This window comes from Tinamus guttatus, unplaced genomic scaffold (assembly GCF_059628265.1).
Source record: "Tinamus guttatus ecotype Peru unplaced genomic scaffold, ASM5962826v1 Tinamus_guttatus_pri_ptg000227l, whole genome shotgun sequence".
NCBI lineage: Eukaryota > Metazoa > Chordata > Aves > Tinamiformes > Tinamidae > Tinamus > Tinamus guttatus.
In genome coordinates, this window is record NW_028288761.1 from 4,448,010 (window position 1) to 4,462,887 (window position 14,878).

General features: G+C 51.1%; 1 protein-coding gene and 1 long non-coding RNA gene across 2 annotated transcripts in view; both read right to left on the bottom strand.

Annotated features, from left to right (window-relative positions):
* Nucleotides 1–6,268: 6,268 nt before the first annotated feature.
* Nucleotides 6,269–9,442, bottom strand: ZIC1 (Zic family zinc finger 1). The gene is made up of 3 exons (XM_010216969.2): nt 8,295–9,442; nt 6,983–7,146; nt 6,269–6,655 (listed from the first exon to the last, which is right to left on the bottom strand). The coding sequence occupies exons 1-3, from the start codon at nt 9,268–9,270 to the stop codon at nt 6,458–6,460; spliced, it is 1,338 nt and encodes a 445-aa protein (XP_010215271.2). The 5' UTR covers nt 9,271–9,442; the 3' UTR covers nt 6,269–6,457.
* Nucleotides 9,443–9,589: 147 nt separating this feature from the next.
* Nucleotides 9,590–14,878, bottom strand: part of LOC148594579 (uncharacterized) — a 576,515-nt gene continuing 571,226 nt past the window's right edge. The window contains exon 2 of the long non-coding RNA XR_015913419.1: nt 9,590–9,852. This is a non-coding gene — a long non-coding RNA (uncharacterized LOC148594579). The remainder of the gene's footprint in view (nt 9,853–14,878) is intronic.

Below are 14,878 nucleotides of genomic sequence, written 5' to 3' on the forward strand. Positions count from 1 at the left end.
CCTCCCTCTTCCCACGAGACTCCACTTTTTTTTTTTTTTTTTTTTTTTCTTTTTTTCCTGGGGAACGCGCCCGTTACGCTCTGCCACCTAATCCCGTGGCAAACATAGCGGTTTGGCGGACATCTGATCTGAAAATTATTATATCGAAGGATCCGGCGATTTGCTAAAGTACCCGTTAAATTAAAGATGGGAAGACCGAGAGGAAGCGCCTGGCCGGACAGCGCGGTGGGCGCGGGGGGATGCAGGGGGAAGCTGTTTAAGCGGGCGCGGGCCGGGCGCGAGGAGCCCCGCGGGGCAGCGCGGAGCCGGGGGGGGGGCACCGCGCGGGGGGCGGTGCCGGGGGCAGCACGTGCGGGGGGCGCGGGGCGGATCCGCGCCGGTACCGTCCGCGCGCAGCGGAGAGTCATAAATATTCAGGAGCACGTGGAGCCACGGGGCTGCGCATGCGCCGGGGTCGCGCTGCGCGGCGGCGGCTGCTCCGCGGACGCGGGTTCTGCGGGCGGCCCCGGTGGCTCCGCCGCGTCTTCTAGGAAAGGGCCCGGGCCAGGGCAGCGCTCACCTATGGGTGCCCCCTGTGCCACATGCGTGTGCTGTGGGGGCTCTTATTTACTTTTTCCTCCTCTCCAGTCTCTTCTCCTCCTGCGTTAATATCTTTTATTCCACGCAATCATGGAAGCGAGAAAGATCCCAAAGCATCCTCAGCTCTCCCCCACTCCAGTGCCAGTCCCCAACTTCCCGGCTTTTCAAGGAAAGCTTTGGCTGCGGCGCGGCCCGCGCTGCCAAGACTCGGGTAGGCAGGGGGGACATTCGGCCAGCTCGTCGTGGTGGCCCCGGGACAGCCCTGCGGGCCCGCCGTGCAAACACAGGCACACACGGGGCAGTTTCTTTTTAATAGCAGTGTCGTAGAGAGGTAGTATGATCCCATATAGCTAAAAGGTAATTAATTTGATTTATTATACTTGAAAAATCCTGTCTGCAGTACGGGCGTCATCTGGAAACTTCATGCTATTTTATACTATCGTTCTAAAGCCGAAATAAATGTTACGAATTGATGACAGCTTCCAGCTGCATGATAAAAATAGCCCCTTCGCTTCACGGCATCGTGTTTCTTGTTATCGAAGATGAACCAAATCTGACCCATAGAGTTAAGCGGCGGAAAAAAAATAAATTGAGGTTTAAAAAAAAGAGCTACGTTTAATATACAGTGCGGCCCCCCCAAAAAGTAGTCTGCTTGTGGTGAAAGGGAATCCACCTTAATATGTTCGGCGAATTTGAAGAAATCTACCCAGTGCCTGGTTCAAAACAAGGATTGCTATTATTAATCTCACTGGATTAATTTAAAAACACACCCTTTTTGCTACGGTCCCTTGTATAAAGGCATTAAATACTAGAGATTAGGTGCGCCCTCAGAAATATACCTCCGCGTAAATATGCGCGCATGTGTCCTTCCAAAGCATCGCTGTGTAAGTGCAGGTATCTGTATATATATAAAATAAACATAGCAATGCGAATGGCGAATCCCATGTGTAACAAAGAGTAGGTGTCCTGCGGAGCGCAGACGCGGAGGCGGCAGCGCGTCCTCCCTGCGCACTTTCCGCGGCCCTGGTTCGTGCAGGCGGGAGATTGCGAGTGCCCCGAAACGGAGAAGGCAGCAGCTCCGCGGGGACTGAGGGGACCGCGCTCATCTCCCGGGCACGTGCGGGGCCATGCAGCGGACCCGCGCTTCGCACGTACGGCAGGACATCTCCACGGGCGCGAGTGGGGCGTGCGTGGACGGGGAGGAACACGCGTGCCAAGGCGCGCCGTGTTTGCGCACATTACAAAATCGCGGTAGAAGAAGAAAGAAAGAAAGGAAAAGACTAAAATATGTGCAAGGATAATGTTCTCAAATTATTTACACTCCGTGCTCTAGCAGTAAAATACACCCAGGCTCTTTTAGCATCAGGGCACTTGAAATACTCTGTTCTTTATCAGCAGCTTTATATATATATAGATAGAGAAAGAGAGAGAGAGAGAGAGAGAGGGATGTTTTTTTTCCCTCATCCTATTTCCTGAAAGTGGTCTTTGCAGCGACATGTCGGCTCTGCATGGACTGCGCTGGGTGTCCCGCCGACCTGGGCGCGGGTCGCGCGTTTCCTAAGGTTCTGGCTGCAGCGGGCAGCGGCGTTTCCAACATTTTGCAGTGTCTGAAAGTTTCTCTAGAAGGAGCAAGTGCTCTGGACGTGGGAAAACTTACAAAGTGGAGCCCCTTTGCCAGCAGGGCCAGAAAAGCAGTAAATAAAAGTCCCCAAGTTCGGTGCACTGGTCGAGCGGCTGCTCAGGGCGAGCGCGATAAGCAGGCGAGGCCAGCGCTGAGGTTCTGTCCCCATTTCAAGCAGCGTCTGCTTTAAAGGAGCGAACTTTGCGCGTTGAATGCCGGCCTCGCCTTTTCAAAAATTCAAGCGATCACTCACAAGCCATTAAAAAGACCTGAAAGGAGAGGCTTTCGGGGGGAAAAGGAAGCGCCCGGTTATTGTTGGGTTTTTTCTTTTCTTTTTTTCCTTCCTGTGGCATTTCGGTTTCTGCGCGCAGCCTCACGCGCTCCCGCAGGCACCGCCGCGCTCTCCTGCCTCTCCCCAAACGCTCCTCCTCGGTCGCGGGAGGCTCCGCGGGCGCGGGAGCTGCGGACGGCGGCGGCAGCAGCCGCACGTCGGGCTCCAGCGCTTGAGCTGCGCCAGAGCGCGCAGCAGCTCACGGGCCTTCCGCTGGTGCGCGGCGCGGACCTGCTCCGCCACTAACGTCCGTGAATTCCCAAAACTAGAGAGAGGGTGCCCCAAACCACCTCAAAAGCCGGACGTTAAGGGACGAGCGACGGAGCCCGTCGAAGTTGCAGCCCTGGGATGAACATTTCGCTCTGCAAACATCCGCGTTTAAATCTGCAAAAAGCGCCCGGCTACGGGGCCGCGGACTCCGCCGCTGCATGAGCAGGGAAACCGCCGAGAGACTCCCCACCACCTCTGCCTGCAAAATGCCCCTCTCGCTGCTTTTCTTTTTCGGGTGAGGGGGGGAAGGGGAGAGGTGGTATTAATGCCCCTCTCCTCTCTCCAGAGGCCACATCACGAGCACGGCGTGGGTTTGAACTCAGCGAGCGCAGCCCCAGTGATCGGCGCTAATTCAGAACATATACGGTATGGCGATCCAGCAGGGGCTGCACCCCCGCCCCCGAGAGAAAACAACAGCAGCAGCAGCAGCAAAACCGTTCCCGATGCTCTAGGACGCTAAAACGAGCCTCCAACCCAAAGTTTTAAAGAGTACTCGTTAGCCAAGTGCTCAGACACACGTAAGTAACAGAACCGTGCTAAGCGACCACTAGGGACTTCAGAGAAGTTCAAAGAAACTTGAAATATCCATCTTTAAAATACATTGCCCGAATAATATTTCTCCCGGTTTATTTTACAGGAGAATGGCTCGCACTAAGTCTACCTTTTTTTTTTTTTTTTTTCCTAGCTACTCTCAAGTTATTTTTTTAAAACTCCTGCCAGGACAAGCCGACAGGACAGTTAGATGCGCGCAGTGTAACATTTTAGACACGCTAAGCATATTTCCCTGGCCCTTTTCCCCGCTGGATCACATTTCCCAAGTACCAACAGTTTCTGCCTGGGTCCCACCGGTCTCGAACTTTTTTTCCTATCTCGCCAAACCCTGCAAGGTGGCGCTCTTTTCATTGAAAAATGATATTGGGCTTATAATAGTAATAATAGTAATAATAATAAGCATTTTGTAGAAAGTTAAACCGAGCCGTTCTGCCGCTTCCCCCCGCGGTGCCCGGCCCGCAGCAGCGGGGCTCCCCCTGCTCCCGGCGAACTCCGCGGGGGAAGAGGGAGCCCTTGGGGGCGGCGAAACCACCAAGAGAAATACCCCGAGTGACAAACCCAGGGGATCTGCTGCGATCCTCTCCCGGGCTGGCCCCGTGCGAGGGCCGGTGCGGACCCGGCCGCCCGGAGAGCAGTCGCGGCCGCCCCCTCCCCCGTCAGCGCTCAATATCCCTGTTGCCTCGCCGTACACATAATATTTCTTTAAAGAAGCTGTTAAAGTGTCATCCTGGTCTACTGGAAGGTCAGTCCGTGCAATTCACTCTATGACATATCGCAAGCCCTCGCAGCTTTAGCCAACCTCATGATTTGTGTTGTCTGTTGATACGTTGTCTGCTTAATGGGGCGATCATGCAGGCTACAACCAGGAACAAAGCCCAACAGTTCCAACAACCGTGGCTAAGTTAGTGGAAGCAGTACAGCTTGCAAATCTATCAAACTAAACTGCAAGGAAGACAATCTGATTTAGAGAAAAGGCGTTCTGCTACAGTCATTAAGCACAAGTAATTTAGATTTTTTATATTGTCTTCTCATTTACAAATTTACTGTATCAACGCCAGCCAATGGAACGAATTTCTTAAGTAAATGAGAAATAAATAAAAGAGATAGGAAGATAATCAAATTACATAAAATAATTCTTATCCCCTAGACTTATTTTTTTAGAAAGCTATTAACACTAGCAAAATTATAGTAATAATAATAGCATAACCTAAGAAGTAATTGATTTAAATTAACATCACGTTTTAAGGAATATCAGAAAAAAAAAAAGAAAAAAAAAAGAAAGAGAGAGAGAAAAAAAGGAAAGGATTTTTTTCTGAAAAAAAGGCAAAACAAAACAAAAATATCCAACAACCAAATCAACAACAACGGCCTTGGTGAACCAGTGCTGTACTTCTTTGAGTAAAAGGCCCAAGGAAAGTCATGAATCCACTGCCTAGGAATTAGTTATGGTCATAAATGCTTTAAATTAAAATAGCAACAGAAATCTCCTCTGTTTTAAATCTTCTAATATATGTTATCCGAATTAATTTAATTTAGAGACCCAGTCTATGCAGATTCATGGGCAGTACTGGAGTGAAGCACTTCTCATGTAACAATTCCCCACATTAATATTTATGTAGCATATGCAATCTATTTCTGTTATTTTTATGGTTGTTATTCTATGTCTGCAAAGGTCATTTAAATTATACTGCGGCCGAAAATTTGTTTCATAAATTTTGATATAAATACTAATTACACACTATAGTAATGCCAGCAGGGATCCTTTCATTTATCACATTTATATCACCTTCGCTGCTTTAGTGATGACATAATGGAAAGCAGTGAAAAACTGGGACAGTTTTATTCTAATATCCTAAAGCTAGTCGGAGTTGCAGCAGGTTGACTGAGTGAATAAGAATTCCTACCACAATTCATGGGATTTAAGAATCTTTAATAAGGTACGAAATGTTACCAAACAGTTCTGTAAACTAAATTTTACATACCAATTCTTCTAGCCATAAATATTGAATATCTTGTAACATGTATAACCGGACCTTTACATGCGGATAAATATGGAAATTAGGATTTATATACATTATGTTCTTGTATTTGCCAAAGCAACGGACAGATATAGTTTATATCTTTTTTTTTTTTTAATATCACTTTACATAAACAAATGTAACAGTTTGACACGCAGATTCAGGCTTTCACTATACGAATTTCTTGACAGGACGTGTAACAACATTTTACTGCACTACTTAGACTGGACTTTGGGACGAAATGTTGCACTTTATACAAAAAAAAAAAGCACATTAATACCAATAATATTCTGTTAGATCGACGTTTAGACTGTAATAATACAAAGTAATTCACATTTTGGTACACATTTACTAGAACATTCTTGCCATTCAGTACAAATAGTTGAATTTCTACCTCTTCCCTCTGCCCCCCCCACCACCTCCGCCCCACCCGTCACCTCTCCCTCCCTCCCTCCCCTCCCCCCACATATATGCAAAGACCACAACTCCACATATCCCCTTATTCAACTTGCGATATAACTATTTACAAAATCAAACAGTACATTTTTTTGAAGCTAGTAATTCTGTATTTACAAGAGGGGATGGGGGGGAAGGCCGCTGCCCGAGCAGACATGCAGTTAGACATCTCTAATCAGTGGTTTCCAGTAAAGCCCTACACAGTTGGCATTTGCCCTGGTAACCTTGTCTTCTTTTGCATTCTACTAACCCCTTCGCCTACTAAGCCTTGCAACAGAGCTGAACAGAACAGTCCAAAATAAAAATTAAAAATAAAATTAAAAATAATAAGAGAGAGAGAGCGGGAAAAGAAGGGGGGGCGGGGAAGGTAGAAGAAATAAAAAGAGAGAGAGAGAAGTAAAAGGTCAAAAAGAAAGAAAGAAGAAAAAGCAAAACAAAAACAAGAGAGTCTTCATTTTACTCAGACATTGGTCTACTGGCAGCATTCTATTTGTGTTTGCTTTTTAAAATTCTGATTTCAAAGTGTTCATTATTTTTGGAGTCTTTTAAATAGGGTATTTGTTTGCTCGCTTGGGGGGGTGTTTTGTTTCGTTTTGTTTTGTTTTTTTTCTGTTGTTTTGTTTTAGCGTTTTACACGTACCATTCGTTAAAATTTGACGTGAGCGTGCTGTGGCTGGACGTGTGGTGAACTGCGGAGGAGGAAGGGGATAAGGAGCTGGCGGTCTGGTTTTCTGTGGATGGAGACACGATCGTTGGAGGCGTGGAGGACTCGTAGCCTGAACTGGCGGCGGGAGAGGGCTGTGAGCCCTGCGAGGACGACTCGTGGACCTGCAAGAGAGATGCGGGCACAAATAGGGTGCAGAAAGGGGTGTGCGGCCCTTGCTGCTCGCGGCGCGGAGCAGCGCGCCCGAGCCCCAGGTCCGGCCCGACGTGGGGGTTGCCGCCGCGGGGAGCCAGTGCACAGGGCAGCGGCCCCGATCCCAGCTCCCGCGGATCCCGGATCCCGTGGAGCAGGACGCGGCCCGGCCCGGTCCGGCGGATCCTCCGCGGAGAGCCCACTGCGCCGCGCAGGCCCCGCGGCCCGGCCTCGCCGTCGCCTCGCGCTCCTTCCCACTTTGGGGCTGTCCCCGCGTAGAGGCCGCGCTCTCCGTTTACCTTCATGTGCTTTCTGAGGGAGCTGGGGTGCGTGTAGGACTTGTCGCACATTTTGCAGAGATAGGGCTTGTCGGAAGTGTGCACATGCATGTGCTTTTTGCGGTCGCTGCTGTTTGCAAAGCGCCTGTCGCAACCCTCGAATTCACACTTAAATGGTTTTTCACCTATTGCGGAGCGAAAGGAAGGGAAAGGATCGGGTTAAGCAGGGCCGTCTGAACCCCTCGTTGTCCCCCACGCGCTGCCGGATGGAAGCCCCGCGCTGCATTGTAAGCACTCGCAACTTTCTAAGTTGAAAGAGACTCAACCCCTACAAATATTCCTCCTCTCTCTTTCTCGCACCTCTAACCTTACTCAACGCCTGTTCTGTGAGGGGGGCTGCTAAAAAATGGTGGGTTTTTTGTTTTTTTTTTTGTTTTTTTTTTTTTTTTGAGGGACGAGTTACATTTGCAGCCCCGACCCTGGTCGCGTCTCCCTTTTCGCGGGGCTCGAAACGGCAGAGCAGGCATGCTGCTATTTACATGCGATCCTCAGTGTCTACTTTCTGTTTTTATAGCCCATTCTCGTGATATTTTGCCCTCCCACACACCTCGGCCCCCTCTCCCATATTTTCATGCAATATTGGAAATGATTCGCCCGGGGAATCCAAGGCAAGAGCAGCTCTAAGCCCGCCGCGAAAGCGCCCCGGGAAGCGGCGCTGACGGGGTGGCCGTGGCGGGAGCGGCTCCCCCAGGCCGGGGCTTTCCCCACAGCCCCCGCCGACAAAAGAAACTTCTCCGGGATCCCAACGCTCGCCTCCCTCTCGCACCGCAGCCCCGCACTGGCGCGCCAGGCTCGGCTGCTTTAACCCTCGGCTCCGCGGAATTAAATATTTAGCACTCCCTGAACGGCGAAGCGGAGACAGATGAGCTGCCCGGAATATTTAGCACAATTTCTCATCACGCCACATTCAAAACCGCCCAAGACCAATTAATTAAAACCTATAAATTTAACAGGACAGGTTGCTGCGATTTTTTTTCTCCCCCTTCCCTCGCAATCCCAGCAGCAAATTCTGCCTTTCTCCCCACCACACACCCCAGCCACATCAGAGCGAATTTTCTTTTTGTTGCTACCGCCGGCGTGTCTGTGCCCAAGCTTATTTTTCGGTGGAGCTCCAAGCCTGCCCCTAAGGGAAATCCCGTCGCCATGGACCATTCCTCGCCGGCCCCGACCCCCACAGAGCAGCCACAGGCCCGCGCCCCGCATCCCTCCCCGCGCCCCGCGCTCTCGGTGCCGTCACCCGCGGAAAGAAAAGCTACAGCGGCGGTTACTATACCTGTATGAGTTCTTTTGTGTATTTTGAGATTCTCTGATCTGGCAAACACTTTGCCACAACCTGGGAAGGGGCAGGGGAAAGGCTTTTCACCTGTGTGGACTCTGATGTGATTTACAAGTTTATATTTGGCCTTGAAAGGCTTCCCTTCTCTCGGACACTCTTCCCAGAAACAAATGTGGTTGGACTGCTCGGGTCCTCCAACGTGCTCCACCGTGACATGAGTCACCAGCTCGTGCATCGTGCTGAAAGTTTTGTTGCAGGACTTTTTGGGGTTTGACAATTGCTCGGGCTCAATCCACTTACAGATGAGTTCCTGTTTGATGGGCTGCCTCATGTAACGGAAGAAGGCCCCTGCCCCATGGTGCGCTGCCATGTTCATGTTCATGTGGCCGTAGCCGTGCAGCTGGGTGGACGCGTAGTGCTCGGAGCGGGGGCTTGTGACCTGGCCGTACTGGTCGGGTCTGCCGTACATGTCTCCGGAGAAGCCGAGACGCATCTGCCCATTCACCACGTTGGGCGAAGCGTGGCTCGCCGCTTGCTCATGCAGCCCCGGGAAGAGGATGTGGCCCGCGGCGTCCGTGTGGCCGTGCGGCCCCGCGAAGCTGCCGGCAGCCGAGGCGAAGAGGCTGTGCTGGGCGCTGGCCGCCGCCGCCTCGCCGAAGCCGCGGTTGCGGAACAGAAAGTCCCGGGTGGAGTTGAAAGCGGCGCTGGAGTAGGAGCTGACATGGCCCGGGTGGTGGTGGTGGCCCAGGGCCGCCGCCGCGTAGCCGGGCGCCTGCGACGTGAAGGCGGTCTGGCCGGCCGAGGCGAGCTCGTGGCTGCTCGGGTTGATTTTAAAGGCGCCCATGCCGTCGGCGAAGGGGTTGATCCCCAGCCCCACTTCCCTGTCTGTGACATCGGCCGCGGAGTGGTGGCGAGACGATCCGAAGGTAGTGACTCCTATGGCGGGATACTGCGGTCCAGCATCCAGAAGCATCTTCCCAGCGGCGATGCAGCAACCAAAAAAAAAGCACGCGCGCACACACACAACGCGGAGAGAAGCAGCAGCAGCAGCAGCGGCGGCGGCGAAAAACACCCTCTCTGGAAAGTCGGCGACGATCACCACCAAAGCAACCACATCAAAAACACCCCCTTCGGCATCAGCGCAGGGGGGGAAAGAAAAGGGAGGGAGAAAAAAAAAAAGAGTCTTGTGTGAAAGCGGGGAAGAGATCTTCTTCGCAGTCGCAAATAATTATATTAAAAACGTGCCCCCAAAAATATTCACTGTCTCTCTCTGCTTTGACTTCTCAGGAAGGTTTAAGGGGGGAGGGGGTTGGGTGGGCTCAAAAATAAACTGGCTGCAAACAACAATAACGGAGAGAGACCAACACGGGCAGCAAAAAAAAAAAAAAAAAAAAAAAAAAAAAGCCAAAACAAAAAGAGAAACTTCCTTCAGTGATTTTTTGGCTATAGGAATGTTGCAAAGAGGACGAGAGATTGTTCCTCTCTCCTCTTCGAGCTTCCCCACACTCTCCCCTATTTTCCTTTTTTTTTTTTTTTTGGCCTTTTTTTTTTTTTTCTTTCGCTTTGCAGGAAAAAAAAAAAAAAAGAGGCGCAAATCATGCACAATATTGTCTTTTGCGGTTTATCTTCCTGGGGAGAAACTTTCACCTCCTCAGCCGGGCGGTGAACGCGAGACTGATAGCGGCAATCATTCCTGCAGATAAATGAATTGAAAAGACGACACCGTCCCCCCCCTTGATGAATGGGAGCCGGGGGCGGGGCGACGTGCGGCGCGACGTGGGCACCCATTGGCCGCCCGCGCCGCCCCCGCCCCCGCGCAACTCCCCCCGGCCCCGCCAACGGCGGCCGCGCAGCGGCGGCCGCGCGCGCGGATTGGCCCGCGCGCCTCATCAATCCCACGTATTGTGCGCGCCTCGACGGCCCTCCCCGTCCTGCGCTGCCAGGAGCAGCAACTTCGCTGGGCTTTCCAGAGAGCCTCCTTCTTTTTTTTTTTCTTTTTTTTTTCCTCCCCCGAAAATATTTCCACCGCGTTTTTTTTTTCTTTTTTTTTTGTATGTGCGTGTGTGTTTGTGTGCAAGTAGAATAAGGATAAAAAACATCACAGATCTCTAATTATTATTACCGTGATTTTCCCCATCTCGTTCTGTCTCTCCCTCTCTCCAGCACTGTAATAATGATTTCTTGGGAAAACAGGATTTTTAAGACCCCCTGGACTTAGCTTTCGGGCTCTAGGCAGAGGAGCCCTGTAGTGCCTCGCTCCTTTTGAAGTTGTGTCTTTCCCGCTCGTTTAAAATTGAAGCTCTCCAAGAGTAGGTGCTGAGTGCGCTGGGTTGCATTTTTAAACCACAGGCGCGATCTCTCTGGGTAGCTGAGGCTATCCTACCATCAGTTTTCTGAAATAAATCTTGTTTTCTGCACCCATCAAAATGCAGGTGGGTGAGAACTCTTAACTTTCTACTTTTGTTGTTGTTGTTTCGCCTCTTTTTGTTATTTTCTTTCTCTCTCTTCACTCTTTTCACAATCCCTTTCATTCAGGTAAAACTGTAAATTTTCCAAACCTACATTGTTTATTCTCCTGCTGCATGAAGCTCCCAGATACTTTTCTTTTTGGGAAAAAATATTTAAAATCCTCGATAGATAGGAGCAATGTAAATTTTCTGACATTCAAATCTTTTCTAGTTCACAAATCAGTCACCCTTGTCACAGTTATTGAAATTCCTCAACTTGCCACACCAGGACGGTGGAAAAAGCAGGCGGTGTCTTTGTTGCTGACCAGGCTTTTGATCGCCAGAGAAAATTTACTTACCTTCAGATGAGTGAGCAGAAAAAGAAATAACACTCCCTTTGATTTAGTTAGAAAAATGCAGACATTTGGATTCAGTGCAAACATACAACACTTGGTTGTTTTCTAGATGCAACCCTCGATTAACCTGTCTTTCCCCAGCTCAAAGTCTATTGAAAAACTGCGGATAGTTCCTTTTTGTTCTCGCTACAAAGAGGCATTGACTATATATTAAAATGATTGTTGAAAGGTATACGTATAGCATTTAAAAGCAGAAAACCTTTGTGGCTTAATCAATTAGGCTAAGCAACATTTGTACAATATTTTAAACGGTGCTTCGGCACTTAAAAAGAGATTTCATTAAAGTTTTTTATATATGTATGTATATACGTGTGTATATATATCTTAACGTTTGTGTGCGTGTGTGTGTGTGTATGCATATATAGAAGTAGCAAATTATTTGTTTACTCAGTCGCTTGCATATGCTTTAGGGCTAATTATTTTTTAGTAACGAAAACACAAAAAGGCAGCTCGGAGTCGGATCCCTTCCACTTCGCCTTTGTTCAGTCCTCCACTTAGCTTATTCGCCACTAGATCTGAGCCCCTCAAATTCGCAGTGCTAAACAAAGAAACTTTTAACTCATCCTTTCTATTTAAAGGCGCTAGGGAGCAACGCGCCTCGCAGGTACTGGGGCATCAGGAGAGCAGGGACATTGCGAGGACGCTGCTCTGCTAAATGTTGCCTGTTTGGAGAGGTAAAAATAATGGCTATTGCGCCTAGGAAACAATCAAGCAACAAATAAACTTAGATATGCCTGGAAGGAATTTTTGACGGCAGTTTATCTGCAGATGCAGTTTGCATGTGCTCAATAGATGGAGATCATTTTCAAAGTAGATTTATTATGTAATTTCCCTTGGATCTTGGGACGCTTAGCATTTTTTCCTTTTTTTTTAGGATAATGAAGAAGTGAATCTACACGTTTGCATTTATTCTGTCTAATCCATTCGATGGAACTGCAATTGCAATAACTTATAGCAACAGGTATAGGCACCACTCTACGTGCAGGCGTGTATGAGTGTGTGAATGTTCTTTAAACACCTTCTGTATTTGTTTCTAAAATTACCGGGTGCAAAGGACAAAGTAGTCTTCATTATGGGGAAATCCTAGGGGCGAGAGCCCCAGGAGATGCAGAAAGTTCGACAGTCCGCTGCTAGCCAGTCTCCATATGCAGGGGGACCCAGTTCTCCTTCCAGGTCCGTATAAAATATACGAGCAGGCAGACGAGAGGGTATTTTGGGGAAGCGTATTTAAATATACAGTGCAGGAGTGAATGTAAAAAAAAAAAATGTTGTGGGTTGTAGAAGTTATCAAGTGGGATTTGCGGCGCGCTCTCTGCAGGAAACGAAAGCTGCTCCAGTTCAAAGCCACATGCACCAACGTGACATATAAGCCATTAAAATATCATCCTGACGGCTCATTTCTGCTTCATCATACATTCCCTAACTGCTTCCAGAAAGCCAGAAAAGAAGAAATGAAGGATGACCGCCTCGATGGAAGCGCCAAGGAGGTGGTGGGTTCTTGGGGGGGGGGGTATTGTTTTCTTCTTTCATTCTTTCTTTCTCTCCTCTCCCTCCTCCCTCCCCACCCCCCCCACCCCCCTCTTTTTTTAATTTATTTATTTTTGCCAGTTCAGAAATGAGGGGAAAGCTTCAACAGGTCGCAGGGGTAAGTGCCTGGGAGGAAGGGGTGCTTTGGCTGGCTGGCCCCACCGCCTGCCCCAAGGGCCGGCCAGGGACCCCGGTGTCCCCGGGGGCCGCGGCAGGAGGCTGAGTCGCCCCAGGGGGGCGGGCGGGAGCCCCACGGGGCCGGGGGGCAGAGCCTCGGTGCCCCGCGCCCACGTGGGACCGCCTCGACGCGCCCCGGCGGGCGGGGGCTGGCGGACGGAGAGGCTCCCCGGGCTCTGTCGGCTTCGGCACCCTCCGCAGGACACGGAGCTCCGCGCCCGCCCCCCGGGCCGCTGGGGAGGCCCGGCCCGGCCGCTCGGGGAGCGGAGCGCGGCGGATCCGGCGGCAGCCCCGGTAGAGCGGGCTCGGTGGGGAAGGGCCGGTCCCACCGCGGGGGCAGCGGCGGGGGGGCGGAAGGGCGCTGACAGAGGCGCCCCCCATAAGGGCTCCGTCCCGCGGCGCTGCCCCCCGGGGAGGCGCCGCGCTGCGCCCCGCACGCCCCGCTTTATAGTCGCGAGCGGGAGGGACGGAGCCGGCACCCGGCCCGTTGCCTCCGCCCGCCCACCTGCCCACCCCGCGGCCAGCGGCAGCCGGGGTGGCTGCTCCTCGCGGAGTCCTCGGTGGGGCTGGGGGCAGCCCAGGATCTGCACATGGAGCAAAGCTCCTAAATCGCCCTCGGGGGTGACCTCTGACCCTAGGCTGCCCCATGCACCCGCCGTAGGCACGGGCGCAGCGCAGCCCCCACGGAGCGCCCCGGGGCGCCGCCTCCGCTGTGCGGCAGCCGGGGCGGAGCGGGGCCGCCCCTGCTCTTGCCAAGACCTCCTGTTGCGCTGGACTCGGTGCTGCTCGCCCCGGAGCCGAGCAACTTTAGTTCTGGCCCGAAACCTTCCGGCTCTCGCTGCCCGCTCGCTGGCTGCCCGCGCCGCCGCGTAGAGTCTGCAAGCGGCGAGGGGACCCGGGAGGCGGTCAGGACGGTGTCCCCAGGACGGCACCCCCAACCCGCCCGGGGCCGCCGGCCGCCCCCGCGGAGGTTGCGCCCGGCCCGCACAAGGCAGTGAGGAGGAAGAGGGCGGAGGGGCTTCCAGGGGGCTCCGCGGGCGCGGAACTGCGCGCTCCGCTCGTGCTCCACCTGCACGTCCCTTCGCTGTGTCTAGCGCACGAGCGGCGCATCCTCCCTCTCCCACCCCACCAGCGGCGCTGAGAGCAGGAAAAAGGCGTGCGAGGTCTAGCCAGAGTTTTAGCCAATATTTACTGCCAGATCCACGACTGTTTTGCCTTTTTTTTTTGTCATCTGGTAACCATTTGAAATATTAAATGCAGCGGTATTTTTTTTTTGTCCAGTTTCAACAAGTTCTCTCGAATGCTTCGGAGCTGAACACTCATAACTCCTCCAGCCTCTCATCCTACCCAATAAAGTACAGCTCCTGCAAATCTCTCGCTAATGGGGCAGTGTCTGCCGCTCCAGTTTGATAAACATCTGAGCATGAATGGAAGTTGAATACTAAAAATAAATTTCTAAGGGTTTCCTCTAGTTCTTTTTATTTCGGCAGTAATTTTCATCACAGCGGTGAAAATATCGAAGACATCAAATTATTTTTGATAGAGTATGCCTGTGACTCCCTGATGAAGTTTCATAATTAATACCATCAATTATTTGTGTTAGTATAATTCTTTATTTCCCAGCCCTCATGTCCCAATAATAACAACAGCAATAGTAATAATAATCTCATTAGAAGAAACTCATGTCAGATTCCTGTCCTGCTTTCAGCATTGCGAAATATCCGAGAACTTCAAAGACATCTGCAAAAATTCGGGATGGGACATTATGCCAGAACTCAGACGTACATTCAGGGTTATTGCTGCCGCTCAGAGATGTGCAAACGTCTGCCAGCACCAGAGGAAGGGCTCTGTCTTGCAGAGTTCATAGAGCAAGCTGAAAATTATAGACAGGGAGAAGTGCCGGGGTGGTACTATACTAAGCCTTGCTGAGACAACAACTTGCGTTGGAGGCTCGCAGAGAATCCAAAATTTAGTTTCAGAAGGGAAGGGTCTGTAAACAATATAGTCCAGTTGG

Bases quoted from the DNA above. Each gene is read 5' to 3' on its own strand.
- ZIC1 (XM_010216969.2), bottom strand. From the start codon at position 9,270: ATGCTTCTGGATGCTGGACCGCAGTATCCCGCCATAGGAGTCACTACC. The intron at 7,147-8,294 runs GTATAGTAACCG...GCTCCGCAATAG, and splicing joins ACACAAAAGAACTCATACAG to GTGAAAAACCATTTAAGTGT. The intron at 6,656-6,982 runs GTAAACGGAGAG...TCTCTCTTGCAG, and splicing joins CCCTCAGAAAGCACATGAAG to GTCCACGAGTCGTCCTCGCA.